Raw genomic sequence first — 25,483 nt, forward strand, 5'->3', positions numbered from 1 at the left:
GAATTTTGTTCATCAGATGTACTTCTTATTGTAGAGCATGGACTCTGATCTGTCAGACGGACCAATTACATTACAGGAATACATGGAGGTGAAAAATGCACTCAGCGCTTCCGAGGCAAAGATACAGCAGCTGATGAAAGTGAACAGCAACCTGAGCGACGAGCTGCGTTTGATGCAAAAAAAAGTAAGACACTTTTTCAGACGCTCCTTGAAGAGTTCAATGTGTTCTGTAGCCAGGGGTCAAGGATAACTTCTCTGAGTTAGAGAACTGAGATCCCAATGACTTTTCTTGTAGCTGTAGCTTACTTAAATATGCATTCCATTTTCCTCTGCCTCTATCTCTGTTTATTGGGAGGACGGTTTGAGGATTTTTGTTCTAAATGCAACAGCAAATTATATGTCTCTAAACAGTACCTCACTACGCTTCAGATTTTTCATATTTCTTTTTCATATTTCATTTTTGTTTCTGTCTGCTTGTTGATCTGGACCCAAGCTGGTATCAGTAAATTTTTTGGCCATCTTTATACCTTTCGCAAAAGAAAAAAAAATTGCGATGTAGAATGCTTCCCCGCCACCCTCCCCCCTCCCACATTGCCATTTTTTCTGTACTACACCTGGCTTGGGGGTGGCTGGCTTAGTGAAAATGAGGTTAGTTATAGCCATATTTTTAAGGCTCCAACTACTTGGATATTATTTTGAGTCTGAAACCATCCAGTGCTTGAATTGCCGAGCACAATTACAATGGCTTTTGCTGGCTAACTTCATAGTGCAACACTCTCAAGCTGGGATCATCCTTGTTGCCCATCTCTGCACCTTTTCCAGAGTCACAAAGTCCATTCTGAGGTGGAAGAGGAACCAAAACTGAACATGTTACTCCAAATTAGATCTTAGAAAAGACTTGTATAACTATTATTATGGTCCTAGTTTTGTAATGAATGGTAGAATCATACAGCACAGAAGGAGGCCATTCAGCCCATCGCGCTATGCCGGGTTTTTGAAAGAGCTATTCAATTATTCCCACTACCCTCTTGTTCCTCAATCTATCTAAATCCATTCGTAGCAACATGGCGGTTCCATCAGCCATTTATAACCAACCTTTTTGCTAATCTCTCAACTCTTCTAAGTTACTGACTTTATTACACAATTTGGTGTTATTTGCTAATTTAATTATTATGCCCTCCTCTGTCATAACGAACATAATATTCAGAAGAATGAAACATTGAACCTGGGCAATCTACTTGTGACTGGACCCCTGTGGGAAGCTATCTTCTTTAAAGCCATCCTTTATTTATCATTCCTGCCCTAAAATAATGTAGAAAAGAAATTGATTCTTTAAATTGTGAAAGGTCCTTTTTCACCTTTAACCTTTACAAATCCTATCTTTCAACACTTCCTCAGAGGGAGGTGTGCTCCTAGGGCATACTTATTTTCTTCCCTTCACCGTAGATGGAATTGTAGTAAGTGGTTTTGCATTTCTGCCTAGTCCATTACTTCCGAGTTTTACCCTCAGGTAGTGGAATAGAAACGGAAGTTCGAAAATCAAATCTGAGGTTAACCCTCCTATCAAATTTTTGGGATTTGTTTCACCATTTTTTGCGGTGTTTGGAAAAAACGTTCCATTTAAATGTTGGCTTTTTAAAGCAAAAAGTGTTTTTGCACAAGACTGAAAACAAAAATAACTTGTTAGCCTGTCTCAGTAATCATTCCTCAACTGTTATGTTGGTAGGTCTCTGGTCCTTTTTGCTCAGCAGGGCTCATCTGGCATAGGCCCTCCCCTTGGGTTGTGAGCACAGGGAAGTAAAAACAGACAAAATCTCACACTGACTTTTTTTTAAAGAAAGAGCTGTGAAGGCAAGCTTTTGCCAACTCTAGGTTAGAATGCAGGAGGTAGGTAGACGTTATTTTGTTTAAATTGAGAAAGGTGACTCACCAATGTGGGGAGATGTAGCAGGTTCACTGTTTTGTATTGTTATGCAAAGACGTTGTATTGATTGAATTAAGTGAGTTTGATCATAACTATTGCTCTTGTATGTTCACTTGCTGTGAAATAAAACAGCTTAAGGATGTCTTTTCTCTGTTCACCTTCGAAAAGATTGGAGAGGAGCCTGTGCAGTTCAGTTCACGAGGATGTACTGTTGTTACAGTCCTAGGTTACGCTATTGTATAGTTACATAATGGGCAGTACAGAAATACACCTAAATGTAAAATACTCACAACGCTTTCATGAGTTCATAGCACTGCTGTACCTGGGAAAATGTATAAGGCAAAATTCCAACTTGTAAAGCCTCCCAATCCCCCACCCCTGAACTTCTCCACCACCCCCCCCCCTTGAAAAACTGAGCAATATTCTGGGACATGCTTATTGTACTATAGGAAGCTGTTTTAATACTCGCAAGCAGGCTGATCAGAAAGTGAAATCACACTAGTGATGATTCAATGAGTGGTGATTAAAAATTAATCGTGATCTGATGCAGATATAATCTGTTCAGGGGCTTGAAGCTCAGTGGAGGAGGAAATTCAATAACCATTTTACAATAGCTGTCAGACAGTAGCAAGATCTGAAATTACAGCATGTGGGGTGGGGAGAAGTAACGGAAGCTGTTTACGGTCTCTCTGAAGGAGAGGGAGGAGAAACCTGAGCAATTCAGCTCAGATTTACATGAAAATGTCGGAGCAGTTTATAAGGAATAGAATGACATTTCCAATACGATCTTTTTTTAAAAAAAATTGGACGCAGCGTACAACACTTGACCTTCCTTTTCGCTTTCTTTTCCCTTGTATAGATGGCTTGTCGTCCTTTCATATTCAATGGTATTGGTAGTCAAAAATTAAACACAGCCAGAATGCTCCCTGGACTGAAATTTCATCCACCTTATTCTGTCTCATTAACAAACTAATGGACTGGAACTGACAGATCATTTAAACCTTTGTAAAAGTTTTTTATTAATGTGCAGCCCAGCTGTTTCTAAGAAAAAAACCAAATGTTTCAAGACGTGAAATGATTGCCAGATAAGTTTTTTAATTGGACCAAGATTCCCTTATCCCAACAAAATCTCCATCCAACACAAAAGCTGTTTTGTTCATTGTAACCATTAATAGATTAAAACAATGTGGTGCACATTTTCAAAATTGAAATTGTCAAGCCTAGAATGTAAAACTAAAGTCCCAAGTTTGATTGATCTCTGCTGAGTTAGTTAGGTGGCAGCAGAGAATGTACAATTTTCCAAAACACCACTAGTGAAAGAAAGAACGTGCATTTATATAGTGCATTTTATCTCCCCTGGATGACCCAAAGCACTTCATAGTCAATGATTTTTTTCATTTAAATGCATTCACTGTTATGTAGGTAAATGCAGTAGGCAATTTGTGTAGCAACGTCCCAAAAGCAGCAAATGAGATGAATAACCAGTTAATCTGCTTTTGGAATATTAGCCTGGACACTGGAAGAATTCTCTCTTTAAATAGTGCCTAGGGATCTTTGTACACGAATCACAGCAAGTTAACATTCAGGTACAGCAGACAATTAGGAAGGTAAATGGTATGCTAGCCTTTATTGCAAGGGGGTTGGAATGTAAGAGTAAGCAGGTCTTGCTGCAATTATATAGGACTCTGGTGAGACCATACCTGGAGTACTGTGTACAGGTTTGGTCTCCTTACCTAAGGAAGGATATACTTGCCTTAGAAGGGGATGCATCGAACGTTCACTAGATTGATTCCTGGGATAAGAAAGTTGCCCTATGAGGAGAGATTGAGTAGAATGGGCCTATACTCTCTAGAGTTTAGAAGAATGAGAGGTGATCTTATTGAAACATATAAAATCCTTAGAGGGCTTGACGGGGTAGATGCTGAGAGGCTGGTTCCCCTGGCTGGAGAGTCTAGAACTAGAGGTCATAGACTTAAGAGGGGTCGGCCATTTAGGACCGAGTTGAGGAGGAATTTCTTCACTCAGAGGGCTGTGAATCTTTGGAACTGTCTACCCCAGAGGGCTGTGGATGTTCAGTCGTTGAGTATATTCAAGGCTGAGATCAATTGATTTTTGGAATCTAAGGGAATGAAGGGATATGAGGATCGGGCAGGAAAGTGGAGTTGAGGTCGAAGATCAGCCATGATCTTATTGAATGGCGGAGCAGGCTCGAGGAGCAGTATTACCTACTCCTCCTATTTCTTATGTTCTTATGCTTCATCAGACCAGGAAAACATGGCCTACATTTAATGACTCACCTGACAATGCAGCACTCCTTGAGTACTACACTGGAGTGTCAGCTTTAACTGTCTTCAAGACCTAAAGCGGGGGCTTGAAACCACAACCTTCTGAATTGGACGAGTGTTACCAGCTGAGCCAAACTGATACTTTAAGGGAGTTACGGATATCTAGGGTTCCTGCTTCTAATTGTTTCCCAGTGATTCCCGTTAGAAAGTGCACATATGCAGATGTTTGGCGTTTACAGGATTAGGCTCAGCTGTAATGCCCATCAGCATCACAATGGAATAGCCAGTGCTCATTGTCCAGGCTCACAAAGAAGAATAACAATGTGGGTAAAATGCAGGAAGGTGACCGGCACTTATGGAACCATACTGCATCATGAGTCAGCAGCCATTTCAGGACAGCAGGGAGGAAAAAGTATTTATATTAAAAATAGCACCTAGAGAGACTGCAATTCCCTAGACCCTCCAGCAGTCTTGTGATGAAATCAGTAATTTAAACTCTTGGTTCTGCTGGTTTGTGCAGGTTGCTGGTCTGAGTCACTTGATTTTTGAGTTAGGACTTGTGCTTCAGTTAATGGGGAAAGCAGGGGGTGGTGGGGGGGGGGGTGCGTTAAGGATTTCAGCCAATCTGTTCTGCCCCGAGAAACAGAGTTAAATTGAAGCTTTATTTATAATATTGAACTCGTTCTACCTTGCGTTGGTTAAATGGTGTGCTTTTTAAAAAACTTTTAACTGATTGTAATAAATAGCTTTATTTCACAAAAGAATGATTACAATATAATTTGTGTATGAATTGTTTTCCTGCTTGAAAATCTTTGCTATTGTGACTTATGGGACGTGAAAAATTTATGTCCAAAATGTAATTTTTCCACCCTTTTATACAGTACAGAATCTTGACCTTTTATTGTTTAAGTTGTGGATAATAGTCTTCAATGTAGCTCCAAGACAGTGGGCCATTCTCACCTTCATGTAAAAGATCCCATTGTACTATTTGATGAAGAGCCGTGGAGTTCTCCTGATGCCCTGGCCAACGCCAACAAAATCCCTCAGCCAACACCAACAAAAGAGATTAACTGGTCATTTATCTCATTGATATTTGTGTGACCGTACAGTGCGCAAACTGGTTGCCACATTTGCCTATAAAACAAAATGACTACAGTTCAGAAAGTAATTCATTGGTTGCGTAGAAATTTGTGACATCCTAAAGATGTGAAAGATGCCGTATAAATGCAAGTTTGTTCTGAGTCCAAATCTGTAACAGGACTTGCATTGCTTTGTGATACCTGACTTCCTATTGAGTGGTAAGATTCCAATGAGAGAGTACTTTGAGTATGTTCATTTGATGTGGGACTATTCTTTTGCAGCATTTTTTTTTGGTTGAGTGTTGCGACCCCAAAGCTGTTTTGCACAAAGGCACACTCAAAAACTACAATGCACTACATCAGAGGGACCACACACCTGCACCTGTGATTCACATGGTGAGCACCTCATCATAGTCAATTGCCAAGTGGAAGCTGGAAACTTCCAGGAAGGTGGAGGAAAACTATAGAACCAGTAGATCAATTAAATCATTCTATCTTTTATGGCTCTTTCACCAACTTCATTGAAGCTGGGATTACCCTGCCTTGTTTTGGAACTTTCTGCTGGAGAGCAAGAAAATACGAGGCAACAACAACTGACATTTTTGTAGAAAATGTCCCATTGGAGCTGAAGGTAGGGCAAAGAGAGGGGGAATACACAAAAAGACAGTCCGAGGACCAAAGCAGGTGGGAGAGGGCATATAGACTGATGGAGGTTGCAAGTCTGTGAAGAGATTTGAAGAAGAGAACAAGGATTTATAATTCTGTGCATATACGGTCAGGGAGCCAATATAGGTCAGTGAGGATAGAGTTGATAGGTGAGCTTGATTTAGTGCAGTGCAGAATATGGGAGGTTTTCTGCTCACAGAATCCTATAGCCTTGCAGGCTATAAATGGAGTCCTAAAGACTCATGGAGCAGAAAATCTACCCAGGATCATAGGAGCAGAGGAAACTGCTGTTAATGATCGCTAAGGCTATATAATGAATATCGTTGTTTCCTGTTGCAATAAATGTTGCAAAACTCCCATAGCTTCATATTGCACTATCCTTTTTTTTGTTCTGTGTAATCAAAGCACTGAAGAATCCTCTCGTATTTGTCATTGAAATCCTTTTTACATGTTTAAATGGCTGAAGATAGAATACCTCGATAGCTAGTACTTTTTATATGTTCAATTTGATAAGTTAGAGGCTTGAGATGTGTTGAGATCCTGTAAAGAGGTGTGTATGCGGACAGCTTTTTAAATGTTAGCTCTCATGTTGCAACGCATTATGATTACTCAGATATTAATTTTTGATGTAAGCCACCATAAAAGTGCTGCAGTTAGTGGGTTTAAAGCAACAGCATCACATTTACTAGTGTCTGTAAATTATTCATCTTTGACCTGGGCGCTTCAATGTGCCCAAATTCTTTTTAAAACTCAACAATGTGAAATTTTTGTTGCTAAACCTCAAGATGGAATTTATGGTGAATGTGTGCAATTTCGTCCACATTTCAGCTCCTCTTACTGACATGGTCATTTTCGCTATCTGTCTCTCTGACTTTACTTGTTGTAGCAACATTTCATTTATGATGTGCACGATCCGCATTGCAGAAATCACCAAAATTTGTCCAGCTTTACTTGGTGCAAGAAAAGATTATTGGTTAAAAAAAATTTCTTTCAGCTCCAAACGCTGCAGAGTGAAAACACCACCCTCAGGCGGCAGGTCACTACGAATATCTATCAAGTTCCCACCAGTTCAGAATACCCAGGTCCCTCCAATCCTTCATCCTTAAAACGGCGCCCGTCTGCACGTGGCAGCCGGCCTATGTCCATGTATGAGACTGGCTCTGGTCAGAAACCCTATCTCCCAATGGGGGACGTCACGTACCCAGAGGACAGTATTGCAGGACTTCAGCCCTTCCCTCAACACGTAAGTAAATCGCCGTCAGCTCTGGTAAGCAACTTGTGCTTTTTTTTTCTCCTTTCCCTCTTTGTCCTAAATTCTGATTTTCTTTTGCAGCTTGCAGAGCACTTGTATTTATTTTCCCTTCTTCTGTTACTCTTGCTTTTTATTACAAAACTTAAGATTTTTATTTAATTATTGAAAAATGCCTAACTGAATAAAAATGACCACTAGAGCATGTTAACCATTTGCCCTTAAACCTCGTTGCTTTAATTGTTACTATTCCAGGACTGCTGTGCTAGCATCATCTTCATATTCTAAATGCAAGGGAATTGAAGACCTAATAGACCTTCACCTAAACTTTTTAACTTGATTTGACCAAATGTTAATAGAGGAATAAAGAAAATACCTGCTTGAAGCACTAGATGGCATACAAGTACTGTACATTGAGTTAAAATCATGACTATCTTCTTAATTATGGTCCTTGAAACAAGCAGGTTATTTTGGCAGGTCAAGGCGAAGCTTCTCCTGATGGTTCAGTTTATGTATGCACCACAAGGGGTGGTATTGAGCCAGAAAGATCAGAAATGTCTCAGAATCTATGTTTGGCCTGTGTTAAGTTAGCTGATCTCAGCCGAGCCATCAGTTGGAGTGGTGGAATTCAACTATGTGCCTCGGCTGGAGAGGTTTGCTACTCCTGACCGACATTGAGTGACCATGCTGGAAACTCTATGCTGCATGTTAGGTGAGGACTGAATTGGGCTTACCTGTGATGCTCTCTGTGGTTGAATAATTGACACATGAACAATGATCATTTGGGCAAGGTTCTAGAATCTATGCCTTCAGGAGGGAAGGGGTGGAAAGGGAAAAAGCTGGAGAGGAAAAAGTCAAATTTTCACAGCTTTATTTTTAACAATTAAAATCTCTTGCAAATAAAAGCCCTTCTAAGATAAACTCTATATATTGAATTACCTTGTGAAATAACCTGATAGCATGTCATTATCTTTGTGACTGTTTAGTTTCCCCAGTTTAGATAAACAACCACAGTGCAGATTTTTCATTGTGTTAAATCATTTAATTCTAAATGTTGGAAATCATTTTTCCAGTTGCAGGTAAATTGAACCGATATGAAAAAGATAGTAGTTGAAGGTTTACGGTCCTCTGGGTGTTAGTTTTATTGACACTTCTTCTGTTCATTCCACTAAAGCTTCAGGGATCTTGTTTTCTGTTAAACTCACTACATCATTGTGCAAACAAGGAAAGCAATATAGTTATTCGTGATTTTACACTTCTTACATGGTATATATAAATTCTCAATTTTTTGAATTTTTGAACACTAAGTTTTTAAAAAAAGCAATCCACTAGTCATAGAATCATAGAATATAATCATAGAAAGGTTACAGCACGGAAGGAGGCCATTCGGCCCATCGAGACCATGCAAGAGTAATCCAGCTAGTCCCACTCCCCCGCCCTTTCCCCGTAGCCCTGTAAATTTTTTCCTTTCAAGTACTTATCCAGTTCCCTTTTGAAGGCCATGATTGAATCTGCCTCCACCACCCCCTCGGGCAGTGCATTCCAGATTCTAACCACTTGCTGTGTTTAAAAAAAAAAAAGTTTTTCCTTATGTCACCTGTGTTCTCTGGTCCTTGACCCTTCCACCAATGGGAACAGTTTCTCTCCATCTACTCTGTCTAGACCCTTCATGATTTTGAATATCAAATCTCCCCGCAACCGTCTGTTATAAGGAGAACAACTCCAGCTTTGCCAGTCTATCCACGTAACTAAAGTCCCTCATCCCTGGAATCATTCTGGTAAATCTCTTCTGCACCCTTTCTAAGGCCTTCACATCTTTCTTGAAGTGTGATGCCCAGAACTGGACACAATACTCCAGTTGTGGCTAAGCCACTGTTTTATAAAGGTTCATCATGACTTCCTTGCTTTTGTACTCTGTGCCGCAATTTATAAAGCCCAGGATCCCGTATGCTTTTTTAACCACTTTCTCATCCTGCCCTGCCACCTTCAATGATTTGTGCACATATACCCCCAGATCTTTCTGTTCCTGTACCTCTTTTAGAGTTGTGCCCTGTAGTTTATATTGCCTCTCCTCGATCTTCCTACTGAAATGTATCACTTGTCAGATTTTAAGTCTGCATTTATATTAGGGGGGTTAGGGGTACCTTTTTTAAATGCAGTGAAAAATCTGCCATGGTTTTTATCCAGGCTATGTGTTAGAATACAGTTTATCCCTTTGATGAGGAAGAACTTGTACAACACCAGTGACAAATTATAAAGTGAGAGAAATTGATACCCTAAATGGGTTTATGCTAAAATCTGGATTATGCCTAATTTTGGCTGTTTTGTTCACTGTTCAGGCTGGGCTTGAGTTTGGGATACAGTCCTATCCCATACTTTTTCAAATTTCTTTTCCAGAGGCTATGTATAGGAAATATGGGGTTGCACTAAACTTCAATAAGCTACGCTTCTTAAAGTTGTTTGAATTTCAATACAGAACAACCTAGCATTTAGCAACGTTAGAATTTTTACTTGGTGAAATTCTATATAGATTTTCATATGTGGAGTGGGGTAAAATTATTTTAGTTTCATTAAAAATATCGTACAGCTCATGTTTTGTGTTTAATTGCGTTTAAGTTCATAAAATGAAATGTTTCATTGGTAGCCCAGTGTAAAATTTGGTTACCACAGGCAATTTGTTCCAAATCACCACTGAAGTCCTAATGTTTGAACTGAACCAGACTGAACTGGAGGTAAATGAGCCTCATTGACTAAATACCTCTACTGATTTTTACTTTTTAAAAAAATCCCTGCTGGTTTATTGAATAAGCATTAATATAAATCACCAAAATGTAATTTTGTGTCATTCTTAGTCATTAACTTAATTTTAAGAGTTGCATGCAGAAATGTTTTTCAGTGAAGTCTTGTTGCTTTTAAATGTCGACTTGTTGACTTATTTTGTTTGTAGGTATGCCAAGTAACAACTTAACCTGAATTGTACTGGAGATGATTCTTGAACATGAACCTGTTGAAAGATTTGTGCCTTGTAAAATAGTATTAGTTTTTTTTATCATTTATCCTTCAACTCTGTTAATGTAACATAAAGACATTATGTTACACATCATAGTTTAAATTTCCTTACTTCATTAATGTGCCAGCAGAGGTAGAAGATGCTTTTGTGAAATCATAAGCATTCTTGAAGGAATGGGAAATGTGCCCTCCTTGGGTTTGTTGTGCTCTGTATTTGTGATTTTTGAGATGTGTAATTTTTTTTTAAAGTAAGAGATAGATGAACATTGTTTTTATTAATCTAAACATGAGGTAATTTTCAAATAAACCTTTTATTAATTTTTTTCTTTTTATTCCAAAAATCACAAATTAAATGCAGTCAAACCAGTCTGTCTACCACCTTCAGGTAGTCTCTTTGTGCAGGCGGCCTTTAAAGGGGATGTTTGCATCAGAATTCCTACAGCTTCTAATTTTTCCTTGCATTTTGTTCTTTGAAACCACTGATTAGGGACAAACGTTTTGTATAGAATCCTGGCTTTGGTTGCAACATAACTTTCCCCATCAGTGACATTATAGAGCCAACCATGATGATGCCAAAGAAAGGACTATACATAAAATGTGTGTTCCCAGCCTGTCTCTAACCAAACACAAAAAACAGGGAAGAGATCAACAGATGCCAGTAAACAGTGCTGCAGGTATCTTTGAGCTTTAAGTTAATTCAGAGTAATATACTTCACTTTAATGAGCATATTCGATGGACAGAACTTTGGATGGATGAGAAACTTTTTTATATATATAATTTGTATTTAATGTTTTAATTGGCAAAGTGTTCATATCATCTTTGCCATATTAGCAATTTCTACTGGTAACCATACCAAGTAAGGCAACTTATTCAGTTTTTTTTTTTCACATCGTTCACCTGACGAAGGAGGAAGCCTCCGAAAGCTTGTGAATTTAAAATAAAATTGCTGGACTATAACTTGATGTTGTAAAATTGTTTACAATCAGTTAAAATAAGCTCTGTTCACTATGTTTTGAAATCTATTTCAAATTTAGTTTTTTAAAACCCAGTAAAGATTTATCAGGTAAAGTCCCTATGTAAAAACTTGGCATACCTATGTGTTTACAGTATGTGGGATCATTCTCTTTTGTGTTTTTCTTGTGTTTAATTTTTGCCCGAGTGTTTCTTCTTTCCCCTTTCAGATTGGGAGGAGTGCCTTTGTGACCTCCTCTTCATCTTTACCTTCCTTCCCTTCCACGCTTTCCTGGTCCCGGGATGAGAACACCCGAAGGGTTAAGTACCTTCTCAGTTGGTCTTTGCATAGGAGGAGGTGGTGACCATCTGGAGTGCCTGTTACTGCCTCTTTCCCTCCTCTTCGCCTTTCTCCCTTCCCTTCCTCCCTTCCCTTCATCTCTGCATGAATAGTCACTTTCACCGGAGTTTCTTTCACCCACTGATTGCATATTCCTGATCATTCTTCTGTCTTTTACTTTTTGTTTTTCACTTTTTGTTAATCCTGCTTGCTCCCAAACCACAGGTCACATTGCACATCTAACTTAATTAGCCTTACAGCCATCAAAGCTTGACCCTTTGCTACAGCACAGGTACTAGATCTCCATTCAAAAGATACTTTCAAGCTGTCCTAATGATTAGTAGGTGAATTCACTGCCCAATGTTGCATTGCTCCATATAGTACAGGCATGTCCTAGGTTCAATCCCTGGTCTCTTGCTGAGTTAGCTATTTTTCAGCTAGAGTACAACTGGCCTCAGCACCCCTCGGACAGGGAGTGGAAAAAATTGGCCTGAACCCTTGCTTACTATCCGGTGTATATATTTTTGTGGGGGTGAAAAATGTTGGGTGATGACTGGATTTGGGCTCAGCTGTCACAGCAATCAAATTGCCTGCAAACACTCTGCATGAGCTCATGCGTGAAGAATGACCATTTGGGCCAGGTATTGGAGGTGCTGGCGCCCGTAGAGCCTAACACCTGCACGGTCAGGAAGGGCTGAGAGACATTTGGAAAAGAAACTTTATAAATAAAGTTATAGATTTATAAATTTCCCCCCCTCACCTCTCCTGCAGGCACTGATTCCTTGACTTCATATGGTTCCATGAGCACTGGTCACCTTTTTAGTACCTCATATGACCATTATGCAAGTGTTGACATTGAACATTGGCAATCTTCGCAGCCAATCCAATCCTGTCTTTACCCAAAGTCCGCACTTCAAACGTGGATTGCTGGATATTGGTCAGAAGCAAGAACCTTACCTGATAACAAATCCAGGCACTGAGGACAATTATAGCACCCAACCTCCATGCTGGCTGAGACCAGCTAAATCGTAGATCAGAGATAGAATTTGTATGATCTTCGTCTATATGGCTCAGCTACCCACTGGATTAACACACGTAGCCATCAGAGGAGCTCAGCTGTAATGGTTTACTCTTGCACAGAATGATGCAAGGGGGTAAATAACATTGAGCCATTTATATCAAACATGCTAATTGCTAATTCAGCAATTGATGGCTGAGTTCAGAAGGATAATTTGTGTGTTTTTTTTAAAAAAAGAATATGTTCCTAGTGGCATACATGAGACTCTTCTGAAATTAACAATTAAAGCATATTGTCTAAAACTAATGCAAGGTACAGGTTTTCATTGTTTAACATCCCTTTCCCACCCCCACAATCTAACCTGGAAATCCTGTGTGCTTTTTCACTGGGTTAAAATTCAAAAAATGTTCCAAATTCTATTGCAATGCTATATCTCCGTAAATGATATGAAGCGTATGCATATATGTGAATCGGGATCTTCATCCAACTTGGTTGCTGTACCATGAGGTGAAAGCTTTCAGAAGAAGATCACAGTTGACTTCAAAAGCTTGCTCCATTTTCTAATGATGCTTCCATTACTAAGATTTTTTTGACTTTAGTAATGCTTTAAATGAACTGTGACTGGCTGCTGGTGAAACAGAAGGAGCCCTTGAAATAGAGCCTGGATCTGAAATACTGTCAAATCATTTATCCACCATAGATTTCATGGCCCAGTAACCTAGTAGTGATGATAGTGGCATCTTAAATCAGATGGATAACCATTTTCAATGCTGGGCTTGTTTACTGCTTCATTCTAATAGTTGGGAGGAATCTTGTGGTGACAGAGTTGTCATTGGCTGCTGGAGTCCACTATAATCTCCATGCAGATACCTGGATGAACTAATACACATTTATTTTTTTGAAAAATGTAATCCATCCAGTCATTCTTGGGCTTACTATTACTGTAAAGATGGTACCAGCCACCAGGTAACAGTGTCATTAGCATCCTGCCTTGAGCATGGTCTGACTTACCTCACATTGTAGCATGTACTCACTTTTAAATCTACTGGTTTTAAAACAAGAAAGTTTTCTTCTTCCAAAGTCAGGTTGTGTATCTTTTTTAATTAATTACTTGAAAGGAAAGCTGATTTGTGTTGAATGTTTTCTTTGTTATGGTGCCAGAACAATGTCTTGATGAAGAACTGCTAATTTTGTTGAATTTCTTGACTGAGTTCCACTAAGTCACTGGCAGTCCAGCTACAAATATGTCTCCCTTTAACCATATTTTTCTCTTCAAAAAATTTGCTTAAAGATTGTTTTAATTCAATGAAAATGAGAAGATTGCTTGTATTTATAGAATAGCTACTTATTTGTAAATAGTAAAATGACTTTTATCATAACTAACGGGGGATCTCTAAATCTCAACTAATTATACCAGTATAAAATGAGACATGATGAGGCTTCGTTCTTAAAATCGGCCCTCTTCTCTCACGAGAACAAACCTGCTTTTTTGGCCCTCATTGTCTCATAAGTTCATATGAATTTACTTTCACTGGGGATAATTTGTGCCCTATAGCAGTAATGTATAATCTTTATCCTGAATTTTTCTGTTAAGAAATATACCTCAACTTATGCAACATTTTTTTGATGTTGTAGAGTACAAGATAGGCCATGGAGTGCAATGCAAAATGCACTGTAGGAGGAAGAAGCAAAGACTCCTTTCCACCAGACCAATTCTCTTCCCCTCTTTTTCCCGCCCCCCCCCCCCCATCCAAATATGTTAAAATCACATCACAGCAAAACTTGGTTCAAAAGACATGTAAATAATTTTGTTTCAAATTTATTGTTTGAGTGAAAAATGGAGAAAGTTCTGCTTTTTAAGTATAAATGCATTAGTTTAATCGTTTAAAACTCAGCAGCATTTTTTTTGTTACTGACTCCAAACAATTTGCATGTATTTTTTTTAGTTTCTGTCTGAATCCGGATTGTATATCACCTAATAATTGTCAACCTTTGTGAACACTTGATTCTATATCCATGTTACTATACTGTTTGTATCTTGAGATTTGTTTTAACTTCTTTAGGCGTCAAAATTGGAGAAACAAAACAGCATGCCGGACAGTGACTACGATAACGCAGCAAATGACTTGGAGCCGGATGAGTCTGGGTATGGATTAAATGTAGCACAGTATGGCACAGAGAAGATTTGTATGATTACCTATATAAGAATTAGTCAAGATCAAAATGGCTTAGAAATAAATATCCAAACCCCTTGCATTGCTGCTTTGAAATTCAACTCTAAATAATCTTTGTAATAATTTAATAGCTATGGTAATAAAGTTTAAGGACAACTTCTTAGGATGTGAGTGGGTGGAGGGAAATGAATGCACTTATGAAGATATCAAACTGCACTGATGTGAACTTTCTAAGATTAGACAGGTGGAATATTCCATTGAGCCACTAATATCACTTGCCACAAGTTTTTTTTCAGCTCCTTGCTCTTGACTTAATTATTTTTTAAAAAATAAAGTATATTCAGAATGTATGGCATCCACAAGGTAACAAAACATTAAAATGTGAGTGGAGTTCTGGTGACGAGTAAAAATACACAGTGGCTAGAACTAATAAATGTCAAATGTGAGAAGTAATTGTAGGTACCCATCTTTATCTTGTGGTGATCTCAAGGTTTCCCTCTAGCTCCATGTATCTATTTTTAAATTTTATGGTTGTGGTGATGTATGTTGTATCAGTGCTATGGGCTGTCAGTTCACATACATTTATCAGCAAATTAAGTTCTAGATTGTGACCAGAGAGCAGCAATTGCAGACTGGGCTTTGTCCCATTGGAAAAAGAGGAAGAATCTGAGGGAGTGGTGTCCTGAGAAGACTGTTCTTCTTTGGAGTTGGTTAGAGTGGTATTTGTTGAAGCCTGAGTAATGACCTTCCAGATTAGTAAGGAACAGAGTAGAAAATCCTCCCTTTTGTTTTTATGCAGAGAGCACAAGTATCTGGATTTTTTTTCACTCAAGATGGCTAAAGAATGTTTTCATATAGGCTATTGCTTTAATGATAGTGGCTAAATATTACCTAGGGTTGGTTTGATTTTTCAAGAAAAAATGAAGATTACAATTTAATTGTACCTTTTATAATGTACTTAGCATTAAGATATATGAGTAGAAAGTCACTTGCAGATGTTAGAAGACAGAAGTCAAGCCCATTTTTGAATGATATAAATGGTTGTTAGTACCTAACTGATCCTCAGCCTGGATATGCATTTCAAACAGCTTTTACATCCTATGTAGTGCGGCTATTATGTTTGGAGGTAACCCCATAATATAAATGACCTAGTCTACATGCCTCTAGAGCAGGAAACACCCTCTCGGAATGAATCTTTTTGCTGCCTCTGGGGGAGGCAAAGCACCATTGCTGGCAGTGGTAAATGGCTCAGCCAGTGGTGACTGCTGTCTCGAGTTTAACGTTGTAGGCCTGTAGGGACCGCCTTCTGACATCCAAGAAAAAGTCTAGGCAGAGCATGGAAAGTTGCAGTATAAATAGGACAGATTTGGCACCACAATATCAGGATCATACTATCTATAATATAAATGGAATACTACTCTCCTTTTGAAGCAAGAAAGTGTTCTCCCACTTTTCACCAGACAAATGTGCCACTGTAAATGTAGACAAGGGTATTGGTGAATACTTTATATATTGAAAGGTGATAAGTATGTTTGAGTTCCTACATGTAAGAGGAGAGTATAATCCTCAATTAAAATGAATGGCTTGTTATGTTTCTTTTTGCCTCATGTAAGCTCTTGCCGAAAGAGTAAACCAAAAAGCATAGGGCGGCATGGAGAGAATCCTATACTGGAGCTGGACGATGCAGATACAGAACCAGATTCCACACTCCCCAGCACAGAGGATGTAATTCGAAAAACAGAACAAATTACCAAAAATATTCAGGAGCTGCTGCGAGCTGCACAGGAAAACAAATATGACAGGTAAAACTGCAATTTTTTTTGTTTTTGTTTTGTTTTTTATACACAAGTAGCATGTGAGGTTAGCCAGCTACCTCAGGAGTTGAGAGAGGTGGTAGAGACGTAGAGCTGGATGTCATCAGTGTACATGTGGAAGCTGATGTTGATGAGGAAGCGGAGGGGGCCGAAGATGTTCTTGGGGGACTCCGGGTGTAATGGTGCAAGAGCGGGAAGAGCCTTGCTGGAGATGCTCTGACTGCGATCAAATAGGTAAGGGTGGAACCAAGCGAGGGCAGTCCCACTGAGCTGGACCGCAGAGGTGCTAGAGGACGATGTGTGTGGTCAACCGTGTTAAAGGCTGCTGAGAGATCAAGGCAGGAGAATGCACCACAGTCACAGAGGATGTTATTTGTGACTTTGGTTATGGCCGTTTCGGTGCTGTGGCGGGGCGGAAACCTAATTGGAGAGATTCAACCAGAGAGTTGCGGGAAAGATGGGCATGGATTTGGGAGGCAACAACGTGTTCAAGGACTTTGGAGAGAAAAGGGGGAGGTTGGGCATGGGGCAGTAGTTTGCAAGGACAGAGGGCTCATAGATGGGATTTTTGAGGAGGTGGGCGATGGAGACAGTGATGGTCACCACCAACAGACAGGAGACTTTCATCCCATTTTGAGAGTATCACAAGGCTATGACCAAATCATTGTGTTTATATAAGGGCACAAGTTAATGTTACCTAAACCCTTAGGGTTTGGTTGTAGTCTAAGTATCTCCTACGTATCATGTACATCACAATGAAAATGAAAGTGGTTTGTGTTGTGTGCATGCAACGTCTAAGTTTCAGCTAAGTGGCTTGATCCCACTGTATGTAGTTTGTGATTTCACAGTTGTCTAAGGAGTACAAAGGGGTATTACTAAAGTATTTTTGCAGCTTACAGTATTAATAAATAGCTATTGTCGTCATCATCATACTCACTTTTAATCATCCAGTTCAGTGCATGATGGGTGTTTTTTGAATATCTTTTGTGTTTTTTTCCAATTTCTCGCTCCTCCTTCGCTGAAGGTGCTAACTCATGCTGGTGTTGCTTCCACTGGCATTGACAACAACCATCCAGTACTTAGTCCAAATGATCATTCTTCACGTATTCTTTTTCTTTTCAACCTTGGTGGTGTCCTGGGCTGTGGGCCTTGATCTTTCACCTAAGTCTTTTGGGTTTTTTTTAAAGAAAAATTGCACTTATGAGCCTGGCAGCAATTTGATTATGGAGTGGTATCACAGCTGAGCCTAATGCAGACATCCACATATGCAATTTTAGCGCAGGCACAGATAGTGAGTGGGAACCTGTTTGCTATCCTTTGCTTCCTTGCTGAAAGAGTTGACTCCTTGTTGAGATGTGTTTCCACAGGCTTCTTCCATTACCTCACCCAAGTGACCATTATTCATATCACAGTCTTGAAAATGAGAATTGGTGGGATATTTAGCCACTAAAGCCAAGCCCTGTGCTGTCCACAGGCGCACACACTCCAGCGGAGATCACTGAATATTTACCAGGAAGGGGAATTTCCCCTCCCTAATTCAGGTGCTGAGGCCAGTAATAGCACTGCTGCTGCCATCTGGCTGAGCCAGCTCAGCCAAAACCAAGGATTGAACCTGGCACCTTCTTGGACTCACCTGGTCACTAGATAATCTTGCTGAGCCATTAGGCAAGCCCTATGGCTATTTTTTCTTTTTTGTTCTTCCTAACCCAGGAATGAGGAGGTTAACTGTAGGTATTCCCGAAACACACCCCAGCTGAGATCACCTGATGTAACACAGGCTAGTGTTCAAACCCAGGATTTCCTTGGTCTATATAACTCATCTCCACACCAGGCAGGCCATTTATACATTAAGCCATCAAAACATTTCAGACAGAGTGTTCATGATATCAGATAATACTGGCTTGGAGAAGTTATTGAGTCAGTAGTCTAAGGAAACTAAATTAGTATCGGTGCTGGTACAAATCATTAGTTTCAGCTGTGCACGCGATACCCCATTTTTGGCACAAAAAGAATTTGCCATAAACTAGCATTCTAACCCCTCAAATATATTAGACAGACCATTCATTCTTTCTTATAATTTGTTCTCTCCCATACAGTCTACTAACTGATCACTGACATGAAATTTTTTTCAAAACGTCTGCATGTGTTTACATGCACGCACAGGTGTGTTTCAATCTGTTGCAGTATCTTCATAACTTCTCCAAGAAGTCCACTCTCTCCTCTGTCATTTATTATTAATGCTGTTTAAGAAAGATTTAAACAAAATGGACAATTAAAAAGGAAACCATAATGACTCTACCAGTAAGTATGCAGAATGTATGTGGATATTGTTAGATTAGTGTGGGTTCTGCTATCTGCTGTAGTCCATATTGTTTTTTCATTTGAAATCTTTCATTTTGATTTCATTTCACTTTGTAATTTGATTTCATTTGTGCAATCATTTCTTTCTTTTTCTCTCCCTTTCTCTTCCCCTTCTGCTTCCGATCCCTATCTTCCCTCCGTTCCAGCAAACAGATTGAACGCGAGAGCCTGCGCAAGTTCAGGCACAGCCTCGGCTGTTTCAGTACGTTGGTTCTGCGGGCCGACAAAACCTCCCTTCAGCCTCTGACCCTGCAGCAGCAGCCTGACCCTGCCACCTGGTACTCTGACCTCTGTCTCTGCCTCCCAGGCACTCCATCTTTTCTCTTCTTCCCTGCATGATTGTCACTGCGGTTTGTTAACAAAAACATTGAGCCTAGTGGAAAGAAAATAAGATCCAGTGGCCACAAGAAAAATGGTACACAAATACTGATACCAATGCCTAAAAATTGCAAACGAATTTATCCAATTTACATGTACATAATGGGCCAGAATTTACTGTAGCCGGCGAACGAACAGTGCCTGCCATTAGTTAGACTTGCCCATGCCCATTTAATTTCCATGAGATTATGCACTGCAAGTTGCTGTAAGTGGGAGATGGAAACAGCATGGCGCCCTCTACAGGGCATCTGGGATCTGTGTGAACAGAGCAAGCAATTGTGTATCACCTTAACCAATCAGATTGAAGGATTGTGAAATGAACAGCGCAGGGTCTGAATCAGGAAGTGTAAATTAGAATAGTAAATTCAGTGTCAAATCAGGAACATAAAGAGAAATAGAGAGGGAACGAAAGATTGGATTAAGAGAGAGAGAAAAAAGAGACAAAGAAAAAGTTTTAAAAATATATATTTTTAAAAAAATCCCCAACATAAGAACATAAGAAATAGGAGCAGGAGTAGGCCAATCGGCCCTTCGAGCCTGCTCTGCCATTCAATAAGATCATGGCTGATCTGATCCTAACCTCAAATCTAAATTCATGTCCAATTTCCTGCCCGCTCCCCGTAACCCCTAATTCCCTTTACTTCTAGGAAACTGTCTATTTCTATTTTAAATTTATTCAATGATGTAGCTTCTACAGCTTCCTGGGGCAGCAAATTCCACAGACCTACCACCCTCTGAGTGAAAAAGTTTCCCCTCATCTCAGTTTTGAAGGAGCAGCCCCTTATTCTAAGATTATGCCCCCTAGTTCTAGTTTCACCCATCCTTGGGAACATCCTCACAGCATCCACCCGATCAAGCCCCTTCACAATCTTATATGTTTCAATAAGATCGCCTCCCATTCTTCTGAACTCCAATGAGTAGAGTCCCAATCTACTCAACCTCTCCTCATATGTCCGCCCCCTCATCCCCGGGATTAACCGAGTGAACCTTCTTTGTACTGCCTCGAGAGCAAGTATGTCTTTTCTTAAGTATGGAGACCAAAACTGTATGCAGTTAAAACAACAATTAAAAGCTGAAGGATTGAGACCCTGCACTTGTAATAGTTAATTTTCAATGCCAGCGAAGTTGTTTGGCAGTAATTAAAACTTATCACGCTGTTAAAATGGGTACTTAGACTGAAATGGACAAGCCCTAACTTTCTGTGGTGAGTTTAGTTTGTATCTACCATGCAGTACAGGAACTTCACGCCGTTCAGTGCATTTGAATAGTGAGTCAGACAGCGAGATGCCGTTTCCGTGACGCTAACAGCAGAGCAGCGTATCTTGGACAGCAACTTCCGGATTTTCGTGTTTTTAACATCTGCTCCTCACCTTAAGTTGCTGTGTGATTTGCGCATAAATAATGGTGAGCGCTGTTAGCCTCACTGTTATTTTGACAGTAAGTTCTGGCCCATTGTGAGTTGACTATACATTTAAAAATGCGACTGATATATACATTAAAATAGCTTCAAGCAAAACACCTTTGGCAGCAGCTTTCCACTGGTTCAGTTCATAAGTGCGTTGCCTAGTGTGTAACTGAGCCATACAACAAGAGTCCCAGAGCTGGACCGTTGGTCTGTGCTGACTTAGCTGATCTCAGCTAAAATAGACCTCTGTGTTCTGGTCTAGGATAGAGCAGAATCGGCCATGATTTTCACCCCTAATTGTATCCAGTGGCCCCTGCTAGAAAGTGTGGATGTCAGGTGAGGACAGGATAATCTTGGCTTGGCTCTGATGTCCTTGAATACTGACACCCACTGTCAGTTAAAACTGGCCACTTGTGCGAGGTACCAATGTGTGCCCAGTGCCTCTGGAACCAGGCCCTCTTCAGAAGAGGAGGGAAAACTGTTGTTTTTAAAATGAACGCTGTTGGTTACTTTTAACTCTGACTATTTGGCCACTGTTGATCAAAATGATTTGTTCCCACCATGGATCATGTGTTGTCACGGAGTGTGCCTTCATTGTGTTGATAATGTCTGCACACCAAAGCCCATGTGGCCAAGACCCCCCCCCCCCCTGCTAAAATCAAAAATGAGTATCCAAAATGGACTGCATTAAAACTTTACAGCCCTACACATCCTTTTGTTATTGCAGTAGCCTCTGAAATCTGTACAATAGTTTTGTGAATTCCTAGAAACCAGACCCGTCGAGTGCCTCTTTCACTTGTTTTGATTTAAAAGTGTATATCTCCCCTGATAGCTTAATGGGTAAGTGCACTGCCTGTTGTGGTACTGAATTATACAGAGTAAGAAGATCCCAGGTTGGATCCCCTGTCTGCTATATACCTCATCGCAGCCATGAAAACATTAGGAGTTCTTCAACTAGCCTCTGGCCCCTAGGTTAGGGAATGAGGGGGGAAGGGGAAGGGAAGTAACCAGAGTTCAGTGATCCTACTGGAAACTTCGTGTGTGGATGGTTCGATGAGAGAAGGATTGGAGTCAGATATGATGCTCCTGTGGTCAAATAGCTTTCTGACACTCATTGTTCACACTTTCACATGAAGAATGGCTACAAAGGTGAGGTATTGCAGGACTGTCAGCACCCATGGGTGCTAACAGCATGAGTCCGTGCTTTTATGGGGGAAAGAGGATAAAATCTTAATGTAAAATAATGCATGTTTAATCATAAAATAAACATAGTTGCATTTAAATAGATTTAAAATCTGTGTTTCTTGCCAATCATGAATGTCCCTCCTAACATTTTCCCAATGTTGGCATCCCTGAGTAATTTCCAACACTATTTTAAATATAGGTGCTTTTGGATTGACCTTGTGATGCAATGTTTGCATATGTCCTGTGCTGTTAATGTTTTTGAATCCAAAAGCCGAGTGACACTTGAACCTGCCAGCTGTGCATGTGATTAGTTTTGCCCCTTGGAAGAAATGCCAAATAGAATCTAGCAGCCTGACACAGAGAGTGAGAACTGATCAACTCCATTGTGGCCTGTAAGAAGCCAAATTCCTCTTGCTTGATGACACATGCTTGTGTGGAAGTCTTCACTGATGTCTGCTCTGATCTCCCTATTGCATGAGTTGAGGTTAAAGTCTGGGGTTGGGTGAACAGGATAATGATTTCAGAAATTAACCGCTGAAATTACTGGAAAACAGTTCAGCAGGTCAGTATCGGTACACTGCACATTTCTGACACAAAAGGTCTCAACTATCTTTATTTTAAAGAAAAGTTAAATCCTTTCATCAGTCCTGAGTCTGTATACCAAGTCCACTTACATAGAAATAGGGATTTTGTGCAGTTAAGATTCGTGCTTCTCATTTATTTTGTTGTGTACTACTGATTTGACATTTCCCTGTACCAATTCTTGGAATGTAGACTTGTCACTTAGCCATTTTGGAACAAACCAAAACTTGAGTTGTTCTGATGAAAGGGTTGCAATTTTCAGTTTCATTGTAGTGTGCAAATTGATGGTGCTTTAAATAATCCATAAAATGTTACTACTACTTCATAAAAAGCAGTCCTTTCTTAAAATCCTTTGTTTTTAAAAAAAATACTGTTCAAAACATTGCTCATCCCTGGTCCAGGGTTGAAAAACAGGGAGAAGTAGAAGTCTGCTTCATGTCCACAGGCCTCTCCATGGTGAGATCCTGATGTCTTGGCCAAGCTGTTTGGGTAGCACTGAGTGAAGTCCTTTCCCCCAAGGAGGAAGGGAAAAGTTCAATAGCAAGTCAACCTATCCCACTATCATACACAGATCTAACAGCTGGTTTATAGCTGTACGCAGAGGTCACCTGCCCATCCATTTGGCCAGGGCAATGGTGAATGAGAGAAGTGGAGAAAAGTTTCTTTTTGTAAGATCATAATCCAGTGCAAATATTAAACAAGAGTAATCAGACTGATGAATTTTAATACAGATTTTTTTATTCATATATTTTGTTGCTAGACCTCTTACTGCAATACCAAACTTACAGTGGCACTGAACTGCAAACTGATTAGCTACTATTTGGCTGAGTACCAATAACCTTATGGTACATCTATCAGATGTACCCCAGCAAGGAGTCAACCATACATTCAGGAGAAGAGGAAGGGAGAAAGTTGACAGAAAAAGAGTAGGAGAAATTATTCTGATTTAGTTGGAAGTGTCTGCCCCATTACTGGCTACCACATCTTACATTCCTAACATTTTATTGTGTTTGATTTTCAACTTCTCAGTGAGAATTTAATATTGCACAAGTGAGCCTAGCTGGTGCAAGTTGACTATAAGGAAAGTTGATTCCATAAAGGGTCTCAGCTGGGTCAAGGATGGGAGGAGTAGATGTGCACAAGTGTTGGCGAGTGAAGGGTATCACAGTCATGCCTGATCCTGTCCTTACCCAATGTAGATAAAAACATTAATGTCTTGGCCAAGGGTCAAGCAAGGATCTTTCCAGCAAGGTTCAGTGGATAGCAATCTGGAACCTTTGCCAAGGAACACTCAGGCCAGTTGTAATGCCCCAACCATTGCCCTGGGTGAGATCAGCTAACTCTACACAGCCTTGTATATCTACCCTGGGACCTCATTGACCCATACAGTGAAGTGTTACACATCACGGACCTTTTACCCACTGAACTTTTGGAGAGCCCAATACCAGTGTTGGGAGAAGAGGAGGTTTTAAAGCATGTGAATGGTCATCCTATTTAGAAAGTGAATATTAATACTTAGGCTATTGCCACAGTTTCAGCAAACATAATATCCAACAGAGCAGGAATGCCCAAACTTTCTGTCTTTGTGGGCCACTCAGGTGGATATATCATAGAGCCCTGTCAGTCCACAAGTTTAAATCAATGTTCTCTTACTTTAAGCTGAAGATACTAACAGATCTCAGTGTTCTGGTTTAGGATTTATCCACCAGTGAGGCAACAGCATTAACAACAGCCATTTCCAGACCTATGAAATTCAATCAGTACAGACCAGTGAATAAGAAATTTAAGCACAAGTAGAACTGAATTGCTTGGGCTTTGTGGGCCCGATTGTTAGCACTCAATGGGCAGATTGGAAACCCCTGCCATAGAAAATCATTGGCATTGCACATCCCATCTCAATCCCTGGATTAATTTGTCCAACAGCCATACTATTAGAGTAGACTTGCTTGACTGTTACTTTGACTCCAATCATAAACCAGTGTATCAATTGAGTGACTAATGATTTTTCTTTTTCCCCTTTTCCCTGTACCCTCTGCCGTTATGCTGTTTCACCTATTAGCTTTATGCCCTGCTCGGAAAGGATACATGTTGCTGTAGCTGAGATGGCAGCTCTTTTCCCAAAGGTGAGTCATTTTTCTAAAATATTTTTAATATCTTTGTGTGGAACAAAAACCTTGTGTATTTCAACTGATGTCAAGTTTGTATCAAACTCTAAAACTGTAAATTTCTCTAACATGGAAAATAAAATCAAGTTATTAGATCTGAAAAGTTAAAGTGTTCATTGATTCAGATAAGTAAACTCTTCAAGCAATTAACATGATTGGTAAGAAGCCAGGAGCCGCTAGCTCAGGCAGGAAAGGAGAAGTGGAAAGGACAAGTGTGGAGTGAAGACTGAGAAAAGTCAAGGATCTGAAAGGGCACTCTTTCCATCCCTGGAGGACATAATAGGATCTGTATATCCTATATCTACTATCCTCTGATCAAGGGCTCAAGTTGTTGCCTGTCCTTTGGGGGAGGTAAACTTGGTCTCTATGGTGGCTTCACAGTGACACACCTGACAATGGAAATGCTGAACCAAGTCAACCTTTTGTGGCAAACCCACTAATCTGATACCAAGCCAGCCAGGTCTGCAATAGTCTAGGGTACCTTTTAATGGATGACCTGCCAGCCTAACTACTAATCAAACCTGCAGAGGTAAATCTGTCATTGGGAGTTGATGGTGTTCCCAGGTAAATCCTGCAAGTCAGTGCGCTGATGGATAGGGTGGTCCTGACTGGAAAGCAGTGGGAAATTCACCAGCGCTCTCTGGTAGGCTGTATAGTTTTAACTGGTTAAACTCCAGAACTATCACTGCCAACTTGCACCTATGCCCTCTGGATTTAGGTTAGTGGGATGTATTGCTTAGAGGAGAGTGTGTACTCCACATTGGGCAAACACAATCATTACCTATGTGGATTTCTCATTAGCTTGGTTTGGAGATTCTTAAATATGGTGATGAGTTTCTGTGCAGATCAGAAACCTGGCTGACCAAAAAAAAATGTTGCTATATATCCCAATATTGT

At 40.0% G+C, this 25,483-nt stretch overlaps 2 protein-coding genes across 11 annotated transcripts in view; one reads left to right on the top strand and one right to left on the bottom strand.

The window, feature by feature from the left end:
- git2a (G protein-coupled receptor kinase interacting ArfGAP 2a) overlaps positions 1-25,483 on the top strand; it is an 84,548-nt gene that overhangs the window by 56,075 nt on the left and 2,990 nt on the right. For 2 of the 10 annotated variants that reach the window (XM_068006019.1, XM_068006020.1), the window contains exons 14-20: positions 35-184; positions 6,949-7,197; positions 11,395-11,484; positions 14,586-14,668; positions 16,310-16,498; positions 19,018-19,149; positions 24,481-24,544. In XM_068006019.1, coding sequence (XP_067862120.1) covers positions 35-184; positions 6,949-7,197; positions 11,395-11,484; positions 14,586-14,668; positions 16,310-16,498; positions 19,018-19,149; positions 24,481-24,544 — 957 coding nt within the window. Of the gene's footprint in view, positions 1-34; positions 185-6,948; positions 7,198-11,394; positions 11,485-14,585; positions 14,669-16,309; positions 16,499-19,017; positions 19,179-24,480; positions 24,545-25,483 lie in introns of all 10 variants that reach the window. The other 8 variants (XM_068006023.1, XM_068006029.1, XM_068006021.1 and 5 more) reach the window with 7 other exon arrangements.
- Positions 17,446-25,483, bottom strand: part of tchp (trichoplein, keratin filament binding) — a 42,111-nt gene continuing 34,073 nt past the window's right edge. Inside the window, exon 14 of the mRNA XM_068006032.1 lies at positions 17,446-17,677. The gene's annotated coding sequence lies outside the window, so the exon portion shown is untranslated. The remainder of the gene's footprint in view (positions 17,678-25,483) is intronic.

The sequence above is a fragment of the Heptranchias perlo genome, chromosome 25, assembly GCF_035084215.1.
Source record: "Heptranchias perlo isolate sHepPer1 chromosome 25, sHepPer1.hap1, whole genome shotgun sequence".
NCBI lineage: Eukaryota > Metazoa > Chordata > Chondrichthyes > Hexanchiformes > Hexanchidae > Heptranchias > Heptranchias perlo.